General features: G+C 43.0%; 1 protein-coding gene across 5 annotated transcripts in view; it reads left to right on the forward strand.

Moving 5' to 3' along the window:
* The window catches only part of LRGUK (leucine rich repeats and guanylate kinase domain containing), a 121,695-nt gene that overhangs the window by 49,063 nt on the left and 48,107 nt on the right, over positions 1-24,525 (forward strand). For all 5 annotated transcript variants that reach the window (XR_009600450.1, XR_006059683.1, XM_027968815.3 and 2 more), the window contains 4 exons: positions 9,216-9,312; positions 13,251-13,364; positions 17,143-17,344; positions 18,058-18,153. Coding sequence is in view for 3 of the 5 variants with exons in the window: in XM_027968815.3 (XP_027824616.2) it covers positions 9,216-9,312; positions 13,251-13,364; positions 17,143-17,344; positions 18,058-18,153 (509 nt within the window). In the remaining 2 variants the exon portion in view is untranslated. The remainder of the gene's footprint in view (positions 1-9,215; positions 9,313-13,250; positions 13,365-17,142; positions 17,345-18,057; positions 18,154-24,525) is intronic.

The following is a 24,525-nucleotide window of genomic DNA, read 5'->3' on the forward strand; positions in this document are numbered from 1 at the left end:
ACAGAGGTATGGAACCTGCTTCGAAAGATAAGTGGAGCATAGTGAATGGATGATCAAATTAGGGCAAAAAAGATATCTCCTGACTATGGTGCTAATGTGTAAACCTGGAACCTTTTAGCGAACCAAAGTAACTTACATGAACCAAGGCTTTCCTGCTTAAAAGTCCTATCACATGTCTGACACCAGTTCTGTTGCCAGTGATTCAGAGCCCATCCTTCGTGTTTGTTTGTGGTTTACTCTCTGAGGCATGTAGGGCCAGATGTGTTCTTGGAGATGTCTGTTGAGTCATCATCAAGGTTCTTATCCTTTTGGCCTTGACATTCTCACTAGATAGCCCCCACCTCAACCCCACCAATGTTCATTTTCATTAAATCCTGCTTTTCCACTGTTACAAATGTCTGTCCATCATGCTTTTGACGATGTACTTAATGCCTGGTTCCCCTGCTCGACTGTAAGCCCAGTGAGGGTGGGGACCAATGCCAGCTTTGCTCATGACTAAGTTCCCAGTGTTCAGCAGATGGCCAGGCACTTCTAACTGCATGAGAAATATTTATTAAATGAATGACCAAGTGATTGTCTGAATGGATGGATGAGTTAATTAATGGTATTACATGCAAAATTCAGTGGGAAATTCCTGTGCTAAGAAGCATAGGTGTTTGCTTTTTTCCAACCTCCACTGATGGGTACATGGAGAGATGAAGAGATTCATTCATTTGTCCATCCATTCTTTCTATAAAGATTTATTGAGTTCTTCCCATGTTTTGGGCCCTGAAGATGCAGTGGGAACAATATTGATGAGGCCCTTTCTTTAATGTCTGTAATGTATTTGGAAATAAACGGAGAGACTCTGAAGGTGGGGAACTCAGACCTTAAATAGTTAGCATCATATGCAATTTGTCTGGAGGCACAAGATGACAAAGCAAAAATCCTAAGATTAGCTTCCTGCTCCTCTAATGGTACTGTTGCCACTGCTGTTTTTCTCCTCTGGATAGGATTAGTGGCGAGTAGAAAGATACCTGAGTGGAAAGACCTGCAGCCACCCTCCCACCTCCCTCATGGGCTCAAAAGCATTGTCTGACCATACATTGGCATCTTCATGGAGGCAGAGGTCAGGGCTTGTAAATAGGAGGGTCATTCTAAGAATTTCACCAAGTCATGGATGAAAGAACATGTCATGCGTGCTTGCTAAGTTGCTTCAGTTGTGTCCGACTCTTTGCAACCCTTTGGGCTGTAGCCCGCCAGGCTTCTCTGTCCATGGGATTCTCCAGGCAAGAGTACCAGAGTGGGTTGCCATGCCCACCTCCAGGGGATCTTCTCGATCCAGGGATAGAACCCGCATCTCTTACGTCTCCTGCACTGGCAGGCGAGTTGTTTTACTATGAGCGCCACCTGGGGAGCCCAAAGAGCATATCATTGGACCATAAAGAATATTAGGAAACCACTAATTTCATGCAATAAGAAAGTCAGATAGTACTATGATGATATGCGGCAACTTTCTAATTAAAACAAATGATAAAACCAAAGCACATCCTCAGGGGCAAGCCATTGCTCTTGTTTAGATTTTCTTTTATTTTAGTCTTCAGCCAACATAAATTTTATTGATTTTTAATTAAATGGGAAAAAAGGCTTGAATATAGTCTCACTGTGAAACATATAAACATTTACAAGAGCGCTTTCTTTAGCGCTTGCTTGGATCTTTTCTTTCCCTCCTAGTTAGCTCATTTTCTCCTGGCATTTTGTCTTCCTTTTTAAATTGCATTTACCCAAGACCATGACATTCAATGAAATATTCACATACTGAGTTGCATATCCAGATGTATAAATATTAAAAATGTATCTCAGTGGTATAACAAATATTGGCATGGCTGAGAGATTGTTCTCTTGCCTCAGAATCTGATTTTACTATTTGTTCTTGGTTTTAGGAATAGGCTGGATGTTCTTTCTTTACCAGTATTAGTTATAAGTGACCTAGAGATGGGGCTTCCCAGGTGGCTCACTGATCAAGAATCTGCCTGCCAATGCAGGAGATGCGGGTTCAGTCCCTGAGTCAGAAAGATCCCTTGGAGAAGGGCATGGCAACCCACTCTGGTATTCTTGCCTGGAAAATCCCATAGACAGAGAAGCCTGGCAAGCTACAGTCGACAGAGTCACAAAGAGTCAGATATGGCTGAGCAACTGAGTATGCATCCATGGCCTAGAGGTAGGCCATGCCTTCTGAGTCTCTCCATTTATTTCCAGCCTTACTATTACTGCACAGATCAGTAGCTTCCTGGAAGAGTGCTGGATAATGAAAGAAACATAAAACAATACCAGCACGCCTGTTCATCTTCCAGATTTAAGGCCTTGAAAGTGATCTGAACAGGTATGAAAGCAAAACTTTATTCTTCTTAGAGAAATCTTTATTTTTATAACCTTTCCCATAATAATACGGTAAGTCAGACTCATAGCTCTTGAGCTAAATGAGATGATATGAGCTATAGCTCCCCACTGCCGTCTAATCTAATGCCCCTTTATACTGATGTGGCAGACTAGTACAATGGTTTGTTTATTCTTTCAGTCAGTGTTTCTTAAGCACTATCTATGTGCCTTGTTCCAGCGATAAAACTGTGAAACAAGCAGACATGGGTCTTGTCCTCCTGGCAGCTTACAACCTATATGAGATTCAGTTAAGTAAAGCCGCCTAACAAGATAGTTTGATGGGTGCTACGATGAGGGAAGTGAAGAACCTCTGTGACAGAAGAAATCAGGGGTAAATGGGATGTGAGATTTGAGCAGGGGATGCAGTCCAGGCAGAAAGAACAACAGGCGCATTGGACTAACTGAGAGTGTTATACACTGTAGCCTGCCTAAGTGTGAAGCATGGAGGGAGATGGCAGAAGATGGGACCGGAGGAGAAGTCAGCTGTCTGGCCATAAAGGATCTCTAAGCAGAAGGTGTCAGGGTCACAGCTGCACTTTAGGAAGCGGCCCCTGTGGGCAGTTTGGGAAAGGGTTTGGGGAGGGAAGGCTGGAAACTAGGAGACTGGGGAAGATATAGTGATAGGTGCTGGTGGCACAAACTAGAAAGTGGTATGTAGTTACTGGAAAGTGGACTGAGTAGTGGATTCCTGGAATTTGATCGTCAGACACGTATGCTGGAATCTTCTGTGTTCCTGATCTCTTAAATTGTATCCAGCGACTTACTGATACACATTTGCGTTGGGCATTGGGACCAATTCGGCATGCCTACCAAGCACCCTCGGAATACCTGGACATTTGTGAACACCCAGTTCCCTTGCTCACAATATGGCATTCTATAAATGCGCTTGAATTTGGATGCACTCACAGCCAAAATGCGCTCTGCCTAAATATTTGCAGTAGCAAGTTCATTATTTCTTGAGGCAGTCTGGTCCAGAATTGAGATTCTAAATCTGCACACTTCTGAGTCACACTGAAAAAAATTCTACTCCCTCAGCCATCTCCTAGCTCTTCTTAGACATCTTTGCTTCTTATCTTACATCTTCCCGGATGTAGTGACATTTCATTGTTTGGCCTGGCTTTCCAGATTCCTTTCTGTCCTGATCTTCTCCCCCAGCCCACGGACTTGGTTTGTTAGGATCCTAGATGACAGCTGGCCAGTGAATCGGCCTTTAAGAATCTGTAACTCACCCTTAGACTTTGAGCACCAGTGTTGTAGTCTGAGGTTAATTGCTAACTCAGCTCTTTAGTCTGTTAAATGAAACTAACAGGGAGTATGGCTCCCATCACAAACCAGGTTTTAACTAATTTACCGTGATTTAACTAGTAAGTTAGTTAGTAAAAATAAACTCATAGAAATGTAAATTACAATTGAAATTATGTTTAGACTGGGGAGAGGAAAGATAATAAAGGTGATGGCCCAAGCAAATTTCTTTATCTGGTATCGTGTTTATCTAAGTTTAATGAACATTGCTTTCACTATGAAGTATTTCCTTTTTAAGATATTCATGTTTGGACAGCATGCTACAGAGCAAACATTTCTCTATATGAAAACTGGATGACAGATTCAAAAACCCGTAGGTCATCTCAGGTCCTTCTTAATAGAAAGTTCCACAGTGGATGCCGGTTCTGTCATCAGCATTCTCCATGTCAGTGAAGCCATCCCTGTATTTACCTGCCCAGAAGCTTCAGATTGCTTCTTTGCTTTGTCTTTCTTTTAGCAATTCTGAGAAAATCCCTGCCACTCAATTCCTTTGTTGGAAAATGCAAATTCAGTACAGTGTGTAAAGGCTGCACTCAGGGTGCACAGTACCCAAAGCGAAGACACTGAGTTATCTGTCCTGACTGTCAAGGACACCAACCAGCGGAGGGTCTCAGGTCCCTGCCAAATGGTGGGAAGAGATGTCGGTGTGAGCAAACGGCGCAACAAAGGTCATGGTGTTTGGACCGCCTTCTCTTAGAATGTGTGCACATTCTTGAGTGTGCAATTTAAGTGTGATCTTAAAACCTTTACATTTATACTATTGTTAGTTCTTGGCTATAAGGCAGGGGAACAATAGTATGAGTTATAAAAGCTGGTTTGTTTTTTACTTTGAAATGGAGAAAAATTTGAGGTTGTGACTTTACGCTCTTAGTTCAGTTCAGTAGCTCAGTCATGTCCGACTCTTTGCCACCCCATGGACTGCAGCACACTAGGCCTCCCTGTCTATCACCAACTCCCGGAGTTTACCCAAATTCATGTCCATTGAATCGGTGATGCCATCCAACCATCTCATCCTCTGTCGTCTCCTTCTCCTCCTGTCCTCAATCTTTCCCAGCATCAGGGTCTTTTCAAATGAGTCAGCTCTTTGCATGATATGGCTGAAGTATTAGAGTTTCAGCTTCAGCATCAGTCCTTCCAATGAACACCCAGGACTGATCTCCTTTAGGATGGACTGGTTGGATCTCCTTGCAGTCCAAGGGACTCTCAAGAGTCTTCTCCAACACCACAGTTCAAAAGCATCAATTTTTCAGCACTCAGCTTTCTTTATAGTCCAACTCTCACATCCATACATGACTCCTGGAAAAACCATAGCCTTGACTAGACAGACTTTTGTTGGCAAAGTAATATCTCTGCTTTTGAATATGCTATCTAGGTTGGTCATAACTTTCCTTCCAAGGAGTAAGTGTCTTTTAATTTCATGGCTGCAGTCACCATCTGCAGTGATTTTGGAGCCCAGAAAAATAAAGTCAGCTACTGTGTCCACTGTTTCCCCATCTATTTGCCATGAAGTGATGGGACCAGATGCCATGATCTTCGTTTTCTGAATGTTGAGTTTTAAACCAACTTTTCACTCTCCTCTTTCACTTTCATCAAGAGGCTCTTTAGTTCTTCACTTTCTGCCATAAGGGTGGTGTCATCTGCATATCTGAGGTTATTGATGTTTCTCCTGGCAATCTTGATTCCAGCTTGTGCTTCTTCCAGCCCAGCGTTTCTCATGATGTACTCTGCATGTAAGTTAAATAAGCAGGGTGACAATATACAGCCTTGATGTACTCCTTTTCCTATTTGGAACCAGTCTATTGTTCCATGTCCAGTTCTAACTGTTGCTTCCTGACCTGCATATAGGTTTCTCAAGAGGCAGGTTAGGTGGTCTGATATTCCCATCTCTTTCAGATTTTTCCACAGTTTATTGTGATCCACACAGTCAAAGGCTTTGGCATAGTCAAGAAAGCAGAAATAGATGTTTTTCTGGAACTCTCTTGCTTTTTCAATGATCCAGGGATGTTGGCAATTTGATCTCTGATTCCTCTGCCTTTTCTAAAACCAGCTTGAACATCAGGAAGTTCACGGTTCACGTATTGCTGAAGTCTGGCTTGCAGAATTTTGAGCATTACTTTTCTAGCGTCTGAGATGAGTGCAACAGTGCAGTAGTTTGAGCATTCTTTGGCATTTCCTTACTTTGGGATTGAAATGAACACTGACCTTTTCTAGTCCTGTGGCCACTGCTGAGTTTTCCAAATTTTCTGACATATTGAGTGCAGCACTTTCACAGCACCATCTTTTAGGATTTGAAATAGCTCAACTGGCATTCCATCACCTCCACTAGCTTTGTTTGCAGTGATACTCCTTAAGGCCCACTTGACTTCACATTCCATCATGATTATCTGGGTCATGAAGATCTTTTCTGTACAGTTCTTCTGTGTATTCTTGCTTCTTAGTGTGATCCTAAAAGGACTTGACTTCGGTGTCATCCTCTGGTTGTTACTGAGTCATGTTACTTCACTGCTGTGTCTCAATTTCATCATCTGTAAAATGAGAACAGTAATAATGAGGTAATAACAGTGGTAATGGCAATAATACCTACCTCATATCTTTTTGTGAGGAGTCAATTAAATAGCATGTCATTTGTCTAGCTATTTGCATCTCCTGTTTTAAAGCCATAGGATAATCTAAAAATCAGTTTGCATTCCCAGAACTCAGCATTGGGAAGTCAGCATGTCTGAAATCAAAAGAGTCCTGAGCTAGTTGGGAGTCACAGTTTAGTTCCAGGACCAGTATTGGCCTGCTCTGTGGCCTTGGACAGGTCTTTATTTATTTTTTTTCTGGTGGTGGGGACATGCCACCTGTCATATGGGATCTTAGTTACCCAACCAGGGATCAAGCCTGAGCCCTGTGCAGTGAAAATTCCCAAGTCTTAACCAATGAACCACCAGGGAAGTCCCTGGGCAAGTCATTTTCATAGTCATCTTGAAATGGAGCTTATCACAGCTACTGTCCACTTCACATGTTTGATTAATTCATTCATGTTACAGATATTTGGTAAATGCCTACTATGGGCCAGGCACTGTGAACGCAGTGGCAGATAAGATGAACTAGATAAAGTGCTCCCTGTTTACAATAGCTAGGACATGGAGACAGCCTAGGTGTCCTTCAGCAGATGGATAAAGAGGTTGTGGTACATATACACAATGGAATATTACTCAGCCATAGAAAGGAATGCATTTGAGTAGTTCTAGTGAGGTGGATGAACCTAGAGCCTGTTAGACAAAGTGAGGTACGTCAGAAAGAGAAAAACAAATATCGTATATTGATGCATGTATGTGGAATCTAGAAAAATGGTAAGGATGAACCTCTTTGCAGGGCAGGAATAGAGATGCAGACATGGAAAACAGACCTGTGGATACAGTGGGGGGGCGGAGAGGCTGGGATGAACTGAGAGAACAGCGTTGAACACATACATTACCATATGTAAAGCAGCTAGCTAGTGGGAATTTGCTGTATGACACAGAGAGCTCAAACCCAGTGCCCTCTGACTACCTAGAGGGGTGGGATGGGGAGAGGTAGGAGGGAGGCTCAAGAACGAGGGGCATATGTATACTTATGGGTGAGTCACATTGTGGTATGGCAGAAAATTTTTTAAATTAATTTTAAAAGTTTTTAGGAACATAACGTGCTCCCTGTATGATTCATACATCCTCCTGGGGAAAAAAGAGAAAAGAGAAGGAGTAACAGTAATTGGGGTGTGGTGAGCTGGGTTGCATGCCTGTGTGTGCTCAGTCGTGTCTGACTCTTTGAGACTCATGGACTCTAGCCCGCCAGTCTCCTCTCTGTTCATGAAATTCTCCAGGCAAGAATACTAGAGCGGGTTGCCATTTTCCATTTTCTTCAGGGGATCCTCCCAACCCCGAGATCAAACCTGGGTCTCCTGCATTGTAGGTGGATTCTTTACCATCTGAGCCATCAGGGAAGCTGTGGGGATGCTATTTCAGACAGCGGGCAGAAAAGCCCTCTCTGGTTGAGCTGAGAATTCCATACAGTGTTGGAATCATGGATTCTCCCCGGAAATTCATATAGATTGATGAGTGTGGCAGGAATGGGGAACAAGCTGGTCTCCACCCTCCAGCAATGGAGGAGATGGGGTCCTGAACAAGGGGGCGGGGGAGGAGTTGGCGGCAGGCATTGAGACTACAGGAGGATAAAGAAGAGGTGCATAACCCAGCCGCAGAGGGTCCAGAAAGGCCTTTCGAGAGTGACACTTAAACTGAGTCCTGAAGACAAGTGGGCTAACCAGATAGAGGAATGGGGTAGGGAACGTTCCAGAAAATAGCCATAGACCAGGGAGAGTATGAAAACATTTGGGTGAAAAGTGTATGGGTGATAAATATTGTTTTATTTCTTAAAGTTTGATGATGTGATAGCAGAGGTCATGACTCAGAAGGTGATAAAGAACAGTAAGTGAAAACTTAGTATTGATAATCCAACACTAAATTTTGGGGGGCTCTAAAATCACTGCGCATGGTGACTGCAGCCATGAAATTAAAAGACGCTTACTCCTTGGAAGGAAAGTTATGACCAACCTAGACAGCATATTAAAAAGCAGAGACATTACTTTGCCAACAAAGATCCGTCTAGTCAAGGCTATGGTTTTTCCAGGAGTCATGTGTGGATGTGAGAGTTGGACTATAAAGAAAGCTAAGTGCTGAAGAATTGATGCTTTTGAACTGTGGTGTTGGAGAAGACTCTCGAGAGTCCCTTGGACTGCAAGGAGATCCAACCAGTCCATCCTAAAGGAGATCAGTCCTGGGTGTTCATTGGAAGGACTGATGTTGAAGCTGAAACTCCAACACTTTGGCCATCTGATGCGAAGAACTGACTCATCTGAAAAGACCCTGATGCTGGGAAAGATTGAGGCCAGGAGGAGAAGGGGACAACAGAGGATGAGATGGTTGGATGGCATCACCGACTCAATGGACATGAGTTTGAGTGAGCTCTGGGAGCTGGTGATGGACAGGGTAGCCTGGCGTGCTGCAGTCCATGGGGTCACAGAGTCAGATACAACTGAGTGACCGATCTGAACTGAGTCCAGAATTTGTATAATCCCTATCCAGCATGGCTTCCCTGGTGGCTTAGATGGTAAGGCGTCTGCCTGCAGTGCGGGAGGCCCGGGTTCAGATCCTTGGGTGGGGAAGGTCTCCTGGAGAAGGCAGTGGCAATCCACTCCAGCACTCTTGCCTGGAAAATCCCATGGACGGAGGAGCCTGATAGGCTACAGTCCATGGGGTCGCAAAGAATCGGACACGACTGAGCGACTTCACTACACAGTATAGCAAGTGTACGTGTCTAACACTGCCAAACATCAGGGTTTTCAAGGCTATGTTACTTTATGATTTGTGGATCCATTTTAATTTTTTAAAACATACTTTATGCCAAACCTTTTCCATTTTGAATTTCAAATTAATAGAAAGAGACAGGAGTTATCTACTTTCTGTTTTCAGGGCCTGTCACACAACCAGACCGCCTTACTTTGGAGAAGGAGATCGGGTTGATTATCATTTTATCTCTCAAGAAGTTTTTGATGAAATGCAAAACATGGTAAGAATGCTCTTTATGTGTAATGCACAAGAAATACATGGTCTCTGGTAGAAGTATTAGGAAAGCATGATAAAAAAGAGAACAATTACATGGATGTGTTCTCATTGAGTTGTGTTTTTAATACCTTTGATATATCATCATTCACACATTGCTTTATGATCTTGGAGAAAATACTGTAAATTTCCAATGAAACCGAATAAAGAGATGTTTTAAGAAAATGGAAGAAAGAACACCGTGAAAAATTCTTGAGATCTGTGTTTGTCAGGTGCTGCTATTTATGATCAGATTTTACTCAAGATAAATGACTCCCACAGAACTGATGTTACGCAGCTAACTTATGAATTGAGCACTTCCAGGGAGTTGGCATGTTCTGTCCACAGACCACTCCCTCTTTTTGCTGTCTTTGGTGCTTTCTAATTGTTGTGACCCTACACACCACTACAGCCAGTTGGTCTGCCCTGGACGCATACACAGCCTTAACCTTCCCCTGAAACATCGCTGTGTGAGAAGTCCTCAGTCCCAGAGAGCCAGCAGGCAGGTCACTAACACAGTTGGAAGCCCTCGACATTAGATCAGAGAAGATTCTTCATTTCTTTGAGGTCTGTGGCTTTCCTGGGTGAGGGTCACTACCCTGCTCTGGTCCCTTTCATAGAAGCTCTGGGCAGTTTTATTCAATTTAAGGCTTTACCCCCCTGAAACCCTGATCATCTAGTCATCGGTAGTAATTCACAACAACCTTGTCTCTGAGTTCATTTCCTTAAAAATAATTTATTTGTTCTTTCTTGGCCCTTTGCATCAAAGGGAATCCTCACAACCCTAGTGTGTTTTATCTGTCAAAGGTATATTGCTAATGTCAATACATTATCCATCCATGACTTCAGTTAAAGAGTATCTCATATCTTCATCACTACTGATAAATCTGTAAGCCTTTTTATTCTCTTTTCAGGCATGGGCCTTAATTTTGTTTATCTTATCATCACTTCTTTCTATCACTAAATTAATCCTACACCGATTTTTTTTTTTTTCCACCCCTGAAGCCTAGTGAAGGACAGGATTAAGGACTAACCTCTGTTTCTGCTTTTGAAAGATTACCATCCAACCAGTGATGCTCTTACTGGCAGAGGCTCGCTCCTCTCTGCCCCCTGCTCCTTCGTCTGTCCTTTCTCTGTCCCATCCTCAGATAACAGACCTGAGCTTACACCTCAGTGCAGGCAATTGTGGAGCATGGAAGCATAGACTCCGCAGTTACTCTGAGTTTAATTGTGAACGACCAGCTTTATACATGGTACATATTTTCTCTTGCATTCACAGAGAAGCCAAGTGAGAAAGCCCTGTGGTCCCTCGGCCATTTTCTCTCTAATCTTTTCAGAAGAACATCGTGGAAATTCTTTATGATTTTCTCTCCTAGGGCTATATTTTAGAAGTTCGGTTTAATGTACCAAGGGTACACTGAGACTTTCTATTTCTAAAAGCCATAATAGAAATCTGAGGAGTTATCTTGATTAGTAAGAAGCATTCTCTTAGGACTCTTTGGGTTGAAAGACAGCGAGTTCCCCGCACTGCTGTTAATTTCTCGTGGTGGAGTCTGGGGCATTTTCTCTTGATTTAGTTCCACTGATCTCAGTGCCCCGCAGGCTCCCCTGATGTTTCAGACCTTACCTTGTCTGTAATCAAGTAAGTCCAGCAGTCCCTAGTCTGAGGGATCACCATACGTCTGTGCTGTATTTAGTCTTCCAGTTTTACTTGTACGGGAAAAGCGCTCACTTTTACTGCCTGGGCTAACATGCATGACTTCACTGTGATATCATCATCTTTAACTTGAATTTTATAGTTAAGATCTTTTCTTTAAAGGGAGCTTGAGGCTGTTTCGTGAAGAGAGACAAACCTAGAGAGGAGAAACTCACGACACCTTGTCAGCTGCACCAGTCAAACCCACACACTCAGCCTCTGCACACAGAACCCCTCTACGGAACACTCCCCAGCCAGCCTGTCCCCTTCCAAGTCACAGTCCCCCTTAACAGACAGCCCTGGCACACCCCACCCCTGCACACCTGCTGTGGACAGTCACGCTTCCCCACTCTGATGGGTACATGCAGACGAGCACACACTTCAATATACATTCCACACCCCCCAAAACAGAGATCATCTCTCCGTGTGCCCACAGACACGTGAACCCTTCTTAAGGCCACACACACGGTCACTCACCTGCAGAGCCTCTTCTTCCCTGGTGGAAATAAGACCACAGATCTGGAGGTGTCTGAGATAAGATTATTGCTATGCATGAAGAAATCCACAGGCCGGAAGCCATGCCAGGAGTATACCTCTCCAGAAGCTGGGGGACCACTCATCTCAACTCTTAACAGATCAGTTGAACAAGGCTTGCTTTATGTACACAGGTACAATGCAAGATTTCTCCCAACCCTACCTTCTTCCAAAAAATGTTTTTTGCATCCACTTGTGTGCCCTTGTACACACAAGTAAGCAAACTCATAGTATACATCCGGAAAGTGATTCAAATATATGCTATAAAAAACAGGATGAGTCACAGTAAACAAGATAAAATAAGTCATGCCTGACAAGAGATTCAGGTGTCTGTTTATCTGTGTATATATATATATATATATATATATATATATAGATAGATAGATAGATATTAAAAGGAAAGGAGTCATCGTGTTTGTTGCAAAGAACACAGAATGACACTGAGTGGGTAAAGTATTAAGGATATTTATTGTTGAGTCTTTAACTTGTAGAATATATAACATAAATTCCATTTGACTATGGGGGGGGGGGTATGGATTTTTCTCATTGCCCACACCAGACACATGCCCCAGAGACCCATCCTACATGAGGGACACCCTATGTTTCATGGCCTTCCAACACCACCCCCCGACAGGTAGCTCTCCCCCAAACCCCACGGATCTCCAGAACTTCCAGGCCAGGAGGCACAGGGTAGCGTCAGAGACCCCCAGACTGCTACTGTTTGTAACGATGGTGCTGGCTGTTGCTGGGCTTCGGTGGATGGGGCTCAGCCTTAGGTGTTTTCACTTCATTGTTTGTTTCAAAATCATGTATCAAAAGAGTCCTAGCAGCCAAGGATGTCTGCATTTTCCTTCCTTCTGTTGTCATCAGCCTCCACCTTGTGGTTTAGTAAATATCATATCATCAAAGGAAAAGTCAAGACAGTTTTGAGAGATGTTTCTAGTTCTTTTTTCTTTCTTTCTTTTTTTTCTTTCTTTCTTCTTTTTCTTTCTTTCTTTCTTTTTTACACATGACTACAGTTTCAGGAGGAGCTTCCAGAATATAACAAGAAGGCAGTATTTACACCTCAAATATCTAGAGGGCACACAACAATGCTACTGAATACATTTGGGGAAGTTCCAGTAAAAAGCTGTGTTTATGAGGAAAAGCAAGAGGGGTCTGTTTTTTATAGCTTATCTCAGAATGCAAAGGTTTGAGGATGTGGCTGTAATTCACAGCCTTCAGGCTTATCTGGGAGTGCAAGGCCTTTGGGAATGAAAGGTTTTGGGGGAGAGCTGGTGTGCTAGGAGAGCCAAAATGGCTGAGGCACAAAGTGAACTATTAGTTTTGCTTTCTCCTTAATGAAGGTTTATAGCACACATTTGGCAGGAAGTGGGTCAGTGGGCAAAATGATCTGTCTACCATAAGCTTCATTGCCTTCACTCTGCTCTAACATTTGGTCAGCAGATTATCTCCAAAAGCCTTTTCTTTTTTTTTTGCCAGCCAGGAATTCTGAATGAATTTCTCCATCACAGCTTGATATTAAGTTTCTTAAACCCATTGTCATCCTTATATGATCGCTAATATTTTTAAGTTTTATGGAGTCATATAGAAAGAAGACATCAAGTCATTTAATTTATATTAAATTCCATGATGGCAGCTGTTATTGGAAAGTCTTTTTACTTCTTCCCTCACAGGGGAAATTCATTCTAACCTATAATTACGGTAATCACAAGTACGGATTAAGTAGGGACACCATAGAAGGTATCGCAAGAGATGGTTTAGCAAGCTGTGTTCATATGGAAATAGAAGTAAGTACTTGCCATTCAATCAATTTCTTTTCAGTGTGTAAAACTGTGTATGTATTTGGGACTGGGGAGGAGGCTATGGTGTGCAGGAAGCACACTTCTGGGCCTGAAAGGAACGCATACAAAAGGTGAGATTTGGGGGACATCCCTGGTGGTCCAGTGTTTGAGACTCCATGCTCCCACTGCAGGAGGCTCGGATCCAATCCCTGCTCAGGGAGCTAAAATTCTGCCTACCACATAGCGAGGCCAAAAAGTTAAAAAGTAATAATAATGTAAAATTTAAAAATTCTAATTAGCTTAATTTCACTTCACTTCAGTCACTCAGTAGTGTCCGACTCTTTGCAACCCCATGAATCGCAGCATGCCAGGCATCCCTGTCCATCACCAACTCCCGGAGTTTCCCCAAACTCACGTCCATCGAGTCCGTGATGCCATCCAGCCATCTCATCCTCTGTCGTTCCCTTTTCCTGCCCTCAATCTTTCCCAGCATCAGGGTCTTTTCAAATGAGTCAGCTCTCCATATCAGGTGGCCAAAGTATTGGAGCTGCAGCTTCAAAATCATTCCTACCAATGAACACCCAGAACTGATCTCCTTTAGGATGGACTGGTTGGATCTCCTTGCAGTCCAAGGGACTCTCAAGAGTCTTCTCCAACACCACAGTTCAAAAGTATCAATTCTTCGGCGCTCAGCTTTATTTACAGTCCAACTCTCACATCCATACATGACCACAGGAAAAACCATAGCCTTGACTAGATGGACTTTGATGGACAAACTAATGTCTCTTGCTTTTTAATATGCTGTCTAGGTTTGGTCATAACTTTCCTTCCAAGGAGTAAGTGTCTTTTAATTTCATGGCTGCAGTCACCATCTGCAGTGATTTTGGAGCCCAGAAAAATAAAGTCAGCCACTGTGTCCACTGTTTCCCCATCTATTTGCCATGAAGTGCTGGGACCAGATGCCATGATCTTCGTTTTCTGAATGTTGAGCTTTAAACCAACTTTTTCACTCTCCTCTTTCACTTTCATCAAGAGGCTCTTTAGTTCTTCACTTTCTGCCTTAAGGGTGGTGTCATCTGCATATCTGAGGTTATTGATATTTCTCCTGGCAATCTTGATTCCAGCTTGTGCTTCTTCCAGCCCAGCGTTTCTCATGATGTACTCTGCATAGAAGTTAAATAAGCAGGGTGACAATATACAGCCTTGACGTACTCCTTTTCCTATTTGGAACCAGTCTGTTGTTCCATTTCCAGTTCTAACTGTTGCTTCCTGACCTGCATACAGGTTTCTCAAGAGGCAGGTCAGGTGGTCTGGTATTCCCATCTCTTTCAGAATTTTCCACAGTTTATTGTGATCCACACAGTCAAAGGCTTTGGCATAGTCAAGAAAGCAGAAATAGATGTTTTCTGGAACTCTCTTGCTTTTTCGATGATCCAGCAGATGTACACATTTGTTTTAAAAACTTATGTAGTTATATTAAATATTTGAGATCTTCAAATACAGTTGATTTTTTTTTCAGTTACCTTCTCTGAACAGTGTAACATTTTTTTAGTCAGAAAGAAAAAAAGTGATTAAAGGACCCCATTACACCAAACACACAGAAAACAAAATCTAGTGTCAGATTTTCTGTTACTGTTGATTACCTTTCCCTTAAACCTTTTCCTCTCTGACTTGGAAGAGCAGGAGACTGTGATCCCTTTTTGGTCTTTTGTGTTGGTCTAGTCCCCACAAGGGCTTCCCTGGTGGCTCAGACTATAAAGGAATCCACCTGCAATGCAGGAGGCCTGGGTTTAATCCCTGGGTCTGGAAGATCCCCTGGAGAAGGGAATGACAACCTGGTCCTATGTTCCTGGAGAAGCCCCTGGACAGAGGAGCCTGGTGGGCTACCATCCAGGAGATAAGTGTTGCCTCGCTTCAGTGAAAGTGCTCAAGTTTCTTCCAGCTCATTAATTTTCCTAACTTTAAAGCCCTGCAGTTCTTAAGGTTTACTTTGTTTCTATGCTAATTAGCCAGAGCAACAACAACAACTAAGACCTTTCCCAGAAAATGTCTTCCTTGAACAAGGCAGACACAAAAAGCATGCATCTTTGAGTGCAGACACTCCCCAGCTCCAGTGTCCACCTTTTTCCAGTTCAGTGGTTCTGAGTTCTGGCTCCTGCTTTACTTTTTTCCTTCCTGAGAGCTTCCTCCTACTCATTTCCAGGAAGTTGAGTCTATAAACCAGGCTTTATTCCTGGTTCTTCCCACCCAGCTAAATCCTTTTTCCAAACTCTCCTTGTCATTGACCCTTTTAGGCATTTTTTTTTTTTAAGAGTCTCTATTTCTTCCCCTTGAATTTTTAAAAACAAAGATTTTGAACACCGAGTTAAACTGCTGATGGTTGGATTGACATGGAAGGAACTTCAGAGTCCATTTGAAAGAACTTCCATTTCACAGAGGAGTTGGCACAGAGTCACAGTAGCCGGCAAGCTGCAGTCCTGACCCAGGCCCCTGGTTCCTCAGAGCACGGCTGCCTGCCACTGCTTCCCTGCTTTGTGTGGGCTCCTGGTTATCAGGGCATCAGGAGCCCGGCCTTCCCATGCTCTGGCTACAGGCTGTGAGATGTAATAGGAACCAGCCAACCACCAGGCTGCTGGTTTAGGAACAGGAAGGGACCAAACTGATGACAAAAGGGAAACAGAGGACCCGTTCTCTCTGGTAAGATCTCTGTCTCCTGCAGCTGCAAGGATGCCTTTTGAAAAGTAGAATTGAAATTGCTTTTCAGTTATAAATATGCAGTGTCCTGTGAGCATACCTATTTGTCTCTAGCAATTTTCTTTCTTTTTTTTTTTTTGTGCTCTTTCTCTTTATTTTTTTTTTAAATTTATTTCTTTATTTCTTTATTTTAAATTTTAAAATCTTTAATTCTTACATGCGTTCCCAAACATGACCCCCCCTCCCACCTCCCTCCCCACAACATCTCTCTGGGTCATCCCCATGCACCAGCCCCAAGCATGCTGCACCCTGCGTCAGACATAGACTGGCGATTCAATTCTTACATGATAGTATACATGTTAGAATGCCATTCTCCCAAATCATCCCACCCTCTCCCTCTCCCTCTGAGTCCAAAAGTCTGTTATACACATCTGTGTCTTTTTTCCTGTCTTGCATACAGGGTCGTCATTGCCATCTTCCTAAATTCCATATATATGTGTTAGTATACTGTATTGGTGTTTTTCTTTCTGGCTTACTTCACTCTGTATAATTGGCTCCAGTTTCATCCATCTCATCAGAACTGATTCAAATGAATTCTTTTTAACGGTTGAGTAATACTCCATTGTGTATATGTACCACAGCTTTCTTATCCATTCATCTGCTGATGGACATCTAGGTTGTTTCCATGTCCTGGCTATTATAAACAGTGCTGCGATGAACATTGGGGTACATGTGTCTCTTTCAGTTCTGGTTTCCTTGGTGTGTATGCCCAGAAGTGGGATTGCTGGGTCATAAGGTAGTTCTATTTGCAATTTTGCAATTTTCTTTTTTAACAAATATGTTCCTTAGAACAGTTAAAGGATAACCAAGTAGGATGAATTCTCATTTCTCTAATGATAACATAATATTTGATACACAAAGAGAAGTAATCCAATCCTGAGGTATTTGTAGGAAAATAATAGCTAATTATACAGAGTAAACAAATTCTTCAGTACAACACTACTGATTAAACCTATGTTGTCACATATTTCCTAAATGATTTCTAAACTGTGTCTCTTTCTAATTTATTATCTTTTCTTTAAATACATAGGGTGTAAGAAGTTTAAAACATTCCTATTTTGAGCCTCGATATATCCTGGTGGTACCCATGGACAAGCAAAAATATGAAGGCTACTTGAGGAGAAAAGGATTATTCAGTCGTGTAGAGATTGAATTTGCTGTCTCCAGAGTGGACCTTTATATTAAAATTAATCAGAAATATCCAGGGTACTTTGATGCAGTAATCAATGCAGGTTGGTAACTTTCAGCAAAGTTTTATTTTTGAAGTATAAGATCACTGGGGAAAAACCTGCTCCAAAGTATGTTCTTACTATTGACTGAAGGCAGTTTCTCACGGTTGTAGGACTGAGGCTCCTGACTGCTGGCTGGCTGGCTGCCAAGGGTGACCCTCAGTTTTTAGAGACTGATCTCAGTCCTGTGCATGTGGGCCCCTCCACTTTCAGGGCAGCAACAACCTATTAAGTTCCTCCTCATGCTTTGAGTGTCCTGTCTGTCTCCAAACAGAAAACCTCCTTTTATGGGGAATCATATGATTGGATTAGGCCCACCTGGGTAATCTCCTTTTTGATTAGCCCAAACTCATAAATAACCCTAATTATTTATTAGGATAATAAATTATTTATTAGGATATTTTACTAGGATATTTATTATTAGGATAGTAAATGATTTATTAGGATCTTGATAAATAACCCTAATTATGTTTGCAAAAGTCCCTTATGCCATAAAACCTAACATAACCACAGGAGTCATAGCTCCTCAGACTCACAGATTCTGGCCCACACTCAATGTATGTGTGTGTGATTAAGCAAGGGTGAAGTGTCACTGGGTCTTAGAATTCTGCCTACCGCGATATTCATGCAATGAGATCTAGCTAAGTGATTATTGCCACAGATTGGCTCTGTTTTGATATACGTCTTGCTAAAGTGAATTCTCTCCTCTGCTTCAGATGATCTGGATGTTGCCTACCAAAAGCTCAGTAAGCTCATTAGAGAATACCTTGGATTTTCTGAGGTGACTGCCATGAGTTTGGCTCCAACCACAGGTACGGTCCTGTCCCTTTTGTGCCAGAACTTAGTTTGCATTGAAAGGAAAACAAATCTATGGGCTGTTATTTGAGGACTCATCAACCAGGCTAATGCTAGTTGTTTTTTTTTTTTTTAAAGAAACAAATTTATCTGTATATTTGGCTGTGCCAGATCTTATGTGTGGCACGTGGGATCTTTAGTTGTGGCATGCAAACTCTTGGTTGTCACACGTGGGATCCAGTTCGCCGACCAGTGATCAAGCCTGGGCCCCCTGCCTTGGGAGCACAGAGTCTTAGACACTGGACCACCAGGGAAGTCCTCTAACGCTGGTTCTTACTCTTTAATCCCTGTCCTTCTTCTGGTGTTACTGTCCCCACAAACAAATTGTGTGAAACAGCCCCTCTGGATGTGTCCCTCTGTTTTTCAAGGTGACCATAATGGATCTCAGAGGACTGTCCTTCACGGATGTGCTGGGCAGTTCCTTGCAGGCTGGTACTAGTTAGATGTGGGTCAGTCCCATGGCTCAGAACTCAGCCTTCTGGAAGCTTGGCTCCTTAGGGGCTGGGGTGGTGTTCTGCCTGACAGCATTGTTCAATCCAAGAGATTCTTTCCCTTTTTGTTTGCGCTGCTCTAGTCCTCAAAATGCGGCCCTTCAGAGTATAATGGAAGAGGATGTGAGAGTGGTCCTGGTCCAGCTGCCCCCGGGACAGGCTGCTTAGCTGTTCTGAACTTCAGTTTGCCCTCTTGTTAGATGGAGTTAATCCTCCCCACTTGCCTCATGAATCATGCGCAGCAAATAAAATGGGATATGTGGGTGCCTCTCCTTGGAACCTAGAAATTCTAAAGCCCTAACTTAGAATTTCAGTACATGAGTATTTTGAGATGTCTTTAACAGTTTTCCTTCAAGTCCACCTCGCACTATTAGGATGGCTACCATGAAAAGAAAAAAAAAACAAAAACAAAAACAAAAAATAGAAAGTTTGCTGGCAAGGATGTGGAGAAATTAGAAATGTAAAATGGTGGAGCTGCTACAGAAAACAGTATGGTGGTTCCTCAGAAAAATTAAAATTAGAAACACCATCTGATCCAGTGATTCCACTGCTGGGTATATACCCGAAAGAACTGAAAGCAGGGACTTGCACAGATGTCTGTGCATGTTCACAGCCGCATTATTCACAATAGCCAAAAAGTGGAGGTGACCCAAGCATTCATTGGTGGATGAATGCATAAACAATATACAGTTTGTACATGCAACAGAATATGATTCAGCCTAAAAAGGAAGGAAATTCTGACACTTGCTACAGTGTGGATAAACCTTGAGGACCTTCTGTTAAGTTAAATAAGCCAGCCACAAAAACACATATACTGCATGATTCCAATTATATGAGGTACCCAGGCTAGACAAATCATAGAGACAGAAAGAAGGAGAGTGGTTGCCAGGGGCTGGAAGAGAGAGAGGAATGGAGTGTTGTTTAACAGTGTCAGAGTTTCAGTTTCGCAAGATGGAAAGAGTTCTGGGGATCGGCTGGAGAATGGTGTGAGTGTGCTTAATGCTATTGGACCACCCGTTTAAAAATGGTGAAGATGGCAAATTTTAGGTTACATGTATTTTACTATCAGCAGCATCATCATCAAAGAATGCCCTCATGAAAGAAGTTCTTCGATGGACTGACCTGCATTCGCGCTTATGAATGCTCAGGCGGTCTGTCATGTGGTTTGGCCTTTGTGACCCTGCCCAGTAGGATCTTGCTGGCTGGGTTGCGTCCTGACCAGCCAGCAGCAGGTCAGGTCACGGTTTTTGCCAAAGTTCAAACTAACTGTGTTGTTTTGCAACTCTACACGCTTTCTTGAGGGGAGGTGCCCTTGGAATCCTGGAATGAGATTGGTTTGAAAATGGTGGCACCCAACATATAATGACCAGCATTTTCCTCCCAGGTGTGTCTCATAGGAGATGAGTGGTAGAAAATACCAGAAGAAAGTGCATGCTGAGAAAATGGGCACCCCTGGAGGAGGAAAGATTTCACTCAGTCTGTGGAGGGGCACATCCAATGAGGGGTGGGCAGTGTCCACCCTGCCTGGCCACCGCCTCTGTGTCAGGCTCTGTTCTTTAGAAAGCTTTGCCTATCCAGTTGTACAGTGTTATCTCCTGAGGCTTCCATGGAAGCTCCATGTATGTTTCTCTTGAGGAAATATGGCTCCCTTTGCTTTAAATCTTTGCTAGCCAGCCCAGCAACCTCTGATGTTTAATTTGGTCCCCTGCGTGGACATGTCCCTATGGGGCTGTCCCCTAGGTGAGAGCACCCTGCCCCATCCCTGCACCAGGCCCATCTCCCGTTGTAAATTAATAAGTTGGTGTTTCTGGCTTTTAAATCAGCCTCTCGTGGGTTGGGAGAACCATGAGTCAGTCCCCTGAGCCTGAGCAGTTCGAGCAACTGAGACATAGCAGCGCCAAGGGCACCTCTAAACTGTGACTGCTGAGCAGAACTTAGCACCCCAGACGATGGGATGTGGCCACCCCCACCAACCCCCACCCCGACCCCCACCAACACAGCTCATCTTCTCTGCAGCCATCAGGAACACTGACTGTTGATTGCAGTGTGCCATTTGGCAAATTAATAGACCAGATAATGTGTGCATAAGGAAATAGACTTCTGTTTTAAACAGTTTTATGAAACTTCATTTATTTGGACTAATTAGGTTAGACCTGTCTGATTTAATGAAAAGTATGACTTATGGAATTTGTAAAAGTGTTCTTACTCTCAGATACATTTAATACCTGAAATTGGGCCATCCAGTTATTGACTAATAGAGTCCCAGCTTTTAATATTAGATGGGAGGGTTTGTACTCACTATATCAAATCATTGGCCTTGATAGAACCCAGTTTTTCTGACAGGCTTACTATTTGGAAACTGATATATTTTCTTTAAAAGCCAAACACTCTATTTGATTTATGCAGTTCATCTGCGGAAGAAGGTACTTTTTTCAGCTGATGGTTTAAGGGTAAATTTGCACATAAAGTGATTTTGTGGAGGCCAGATATTATTCAAGTATTTAAAAATTCTAATTAACATAGTCCTCATTAAGAAGCTTATACATTGTCTCTAGTGGCCCGAGAGTAGAGCCAGCGGCCCCTCTGAGTCTCCAGGTGGTGAGTTACGCGCCAGGGAGCATGGAGCAGATGGTAACAGGTTCCCGGCGGGAGAGCGAGGCCTAGCCGTAATCACCTTGAGGTGACCCTTGTGACTCCCTGAGAAAGGTCCAGAGCCTCAGAAGGGTCACTGCCAGAGGCCTGGCTGGCTCACAGTTCTCGGCCTCCCTTCTGAGCTGGGTCAGTCTGAGTTAAAGTTCTGTGGTTTAGGTATGTCTATATAAAGACTTTCATTACTTTCATGCATGTAAATGGGATCCTGAAAAGCAAAACTCCATAATTTTAGTGTGGTGGGATCACGTTCATGTATAATTGAGCTGTCAAAGGTAAGAAATTGAAATTAAAAATATTTAAGATTCTATGATGCCAGTTTTGCCTTAGCAATTAAAAAATTGGACTGGAAAGAGGAAATCTCAGTTTTGCATTCAAACTTTCACCAATAATCATTCATTTGATTAGAACTCCCATTTCTAAGAAGCAAAAAAAAAAAAAACAAAAAACGATATATAATATTCTGGAACATGTTAAAATATGTTCTTCCAGAGCTGAGGTTTTCCACAATGGGCCTAAACTGTCCATCTGTACGGTCAGCTTCACTGCAGACAAAAATCTGATGGCCAATGGTGTTTTCATAGAAGCAGTGATCCTGTGTCAATGCAGACAGAAAACGATTGCCACACAGTTGGATTGCTAATACATAGCTGTATCTTTAGGAATTTCATGTTGCTAATTTGTACTTGAGAATGCAATTTTTAATTCTACACTTAATGATGAGAGTGGGATGCAGTGAAGAAAGTAAGTCCACTGTTTATCAGTTCTGAGTGTAGCAGCCCATCAGCCTGGACCCACAAGTGCAAACCTTCACTGGAGGAGAGACTAATTAAATTTTCATTTAATACATGTAAATATAAAATAATAACTTTGGGCACAGAGTAATTGTAAACCCTCAAGTTTTTTAGTTGTTTCGTCTCTCCATCGTGTCCAACTCTTCCTGACCCCATAGACTGCAGCACACCAGCCTTCCCTGTCCTTTGCTATTCCTGGAGTTTGCTCAAACGCATGTCCATTGAGTCGATGATGCCATCCTATATCAATTAAGGTACAGAATTGCCTTCCTCCCCCCAACAACAGTGCAGGTAATATTCATTTCTAAACCAAGATGGTTAAAAAAAAATCCTGAGTAAACAATATAATGTCTATAAAATAAAGGAAAACTCACTATATTCACAACCCAGTATATGTGATGTCTTTTCTCTCCATTTGTCTCTTTGCAAGTGATTTCTGGAATTGTCAGTACTTCCAGTAAAGCTTTTAAAAAGCTGATCCAACCACCACCCTGAGTTCTCACAACAGAGGTTATAAAACAACATTTTATTTGAAAATCATTATTCAGAATTCTGACTAGTGATAGAGAAAAATGATGGCAATGATGAGTCTAGCAAGGGGAAAACTGAGCAATTTACTAGTCCATAAAGTGGTGCCTTTATCTCTAATGAGGGGCCTGGTATCATTTGCCAAGTTACATGAATGGTTAAATTGTGAAAGTGGGGCAGAAAAATCCTTGTATATCTGATTATTGGAAACCAGGGGGGCTCAAAGAACTTTCAGCATTGGATTTCACCATTCTTAGAATTTTCTATGTTTTAAAATACTTTTTATTGTGGTTTAAAAAACAACATCAAATTTGCCATTTTAACCATTTTAAGTGTACGCCTTAAAGGTATTATTTATATTCACAATGTTGCAAACCATAACTACTGCCTATTTTAAGTATTTTTCATCACCCCAAACAGAAACGCTATACCTGTTCAACAATAACCAACACCCCACCCCTAGGCCCTGGCAACCTCTAATCTCCTTACTGTCTCTACGGACCTGCCTATTCTAGATGGTTTTTTACTGTTCTTTTATTTTAACCTTGTTTCTTGACTAAGTTCATATTTTAATTTATAACCATTATAAACTAGGATGTTAAGAACGATGAACAGGGCAGCCCCCCAGAAAACCCATCACGTAGCAAAATTTTCCTTGTTCCCCCTCTCCTTCCTGTCCCCGGTTACCTCTCACTTGACTGGACGCACGGGGTGCGCACCAGACTAGGAGGTTCAGAGAGAACCAGGAGTGGTCGAATGCCTCCTGCACTGTGGGAGGAGAGGGGCTGGTGGCCAGGAGCCCAGCTGGCTCCTGGAGGTGGGCCACTCTGGGCCCCCCTCAGAGGTCTGATTTGGTTTGGCCTCTGAGTAGCCAGTCTCCCTCAAGGTCAGCTGAGGCTGGTTTCTTGAAGGCTGTTCCAGACTGGTCTGCCACCTCTGACCACTAACCTTTCAGAGCCGTGTCCTAAGGGCTGGGTTACAGTGATCCATGGGCCACCTGAATACACCAGGGGTTCTATCCTGAACGAGTGCCTGCTGAGGTGATTGTGTCCAGGAGACCGGACTCATGTGTGCTGTCACGCAGGCGACTGAAGAAGGCAACCCCCTCTGCAACATCGGCACGGATGTTGGCCTCTGAGAGTCACTTTTGAAGCCAGGGTGGATCTGGAGGGATAGAGGTTGCCCTGGGCAGGTGGGGGGTGGAGTGGGGATGGATAGCAGCTTGGATGGTGGAGCCTCAGGTGCAACGTCCCTGAGCCATGGCGTCTTGTGAGATCCCACTGAACCCTTTCTTTCCTCCTTCCATTCATCACTCACTTACTGAGTGCCTGCTGAGCTTCTGCACCTTGCTAGGTACTCCTTACAGAGCTCACAGTTTCTATGTGGGACAAGGAAACAGGCCACTGAACAAGGAAACCGATCGGACTTGGTCTGGCTTAGCTGCCCATCCTCTAGTTTCTACTGTGAAAGCAGCATTGACCTCTAAGCTGGTGAAATGAAAAGGTCATTCATTTAGAAAATATTCTGGCCCCTTCTCAGACCTGAATATAAATCGGTTCTGTGAAGAAGCCTCTTCATGTTTATTCATAAAAGTTTATGCTTTCATTGGACTAAAAATTACTTTGCATGCTCAGTCGTTTCGGTCGTGTCCGACTCTTTGCGACCCCACGGACTGTCGCTCTCCAGGCTCCTCTATCCATGGGATTCTCCAGGCAAGAGTGCTGGAGTGAGCTGCCATTTCCTCCTTCAGGGGATCTTCCCAACCCATGAATTGAACTCACGTCTCTTATGTCTCCTGCATTAGCAGGCAGGTTCTTTACCACTAGCACCACATGAGAAGCCCCAAAATTGCCCTGATTCCATCAAA

Source organism: Ovis aries, chromosome 4 (genome assembly GCF_016772045.2).
Source record: "Ovis aries strain OAR_USU_Benz2616 breed Rambouillet chromosome 4, ARS-UI_Ramb_v3.0, whole genome shotgun sequence".
Lineage (NCBI taxonomy): Eukaryota > Metazoa > Chordata > Mammalia > Artiodactyla > Bovidae > Ovis > Ovis aries.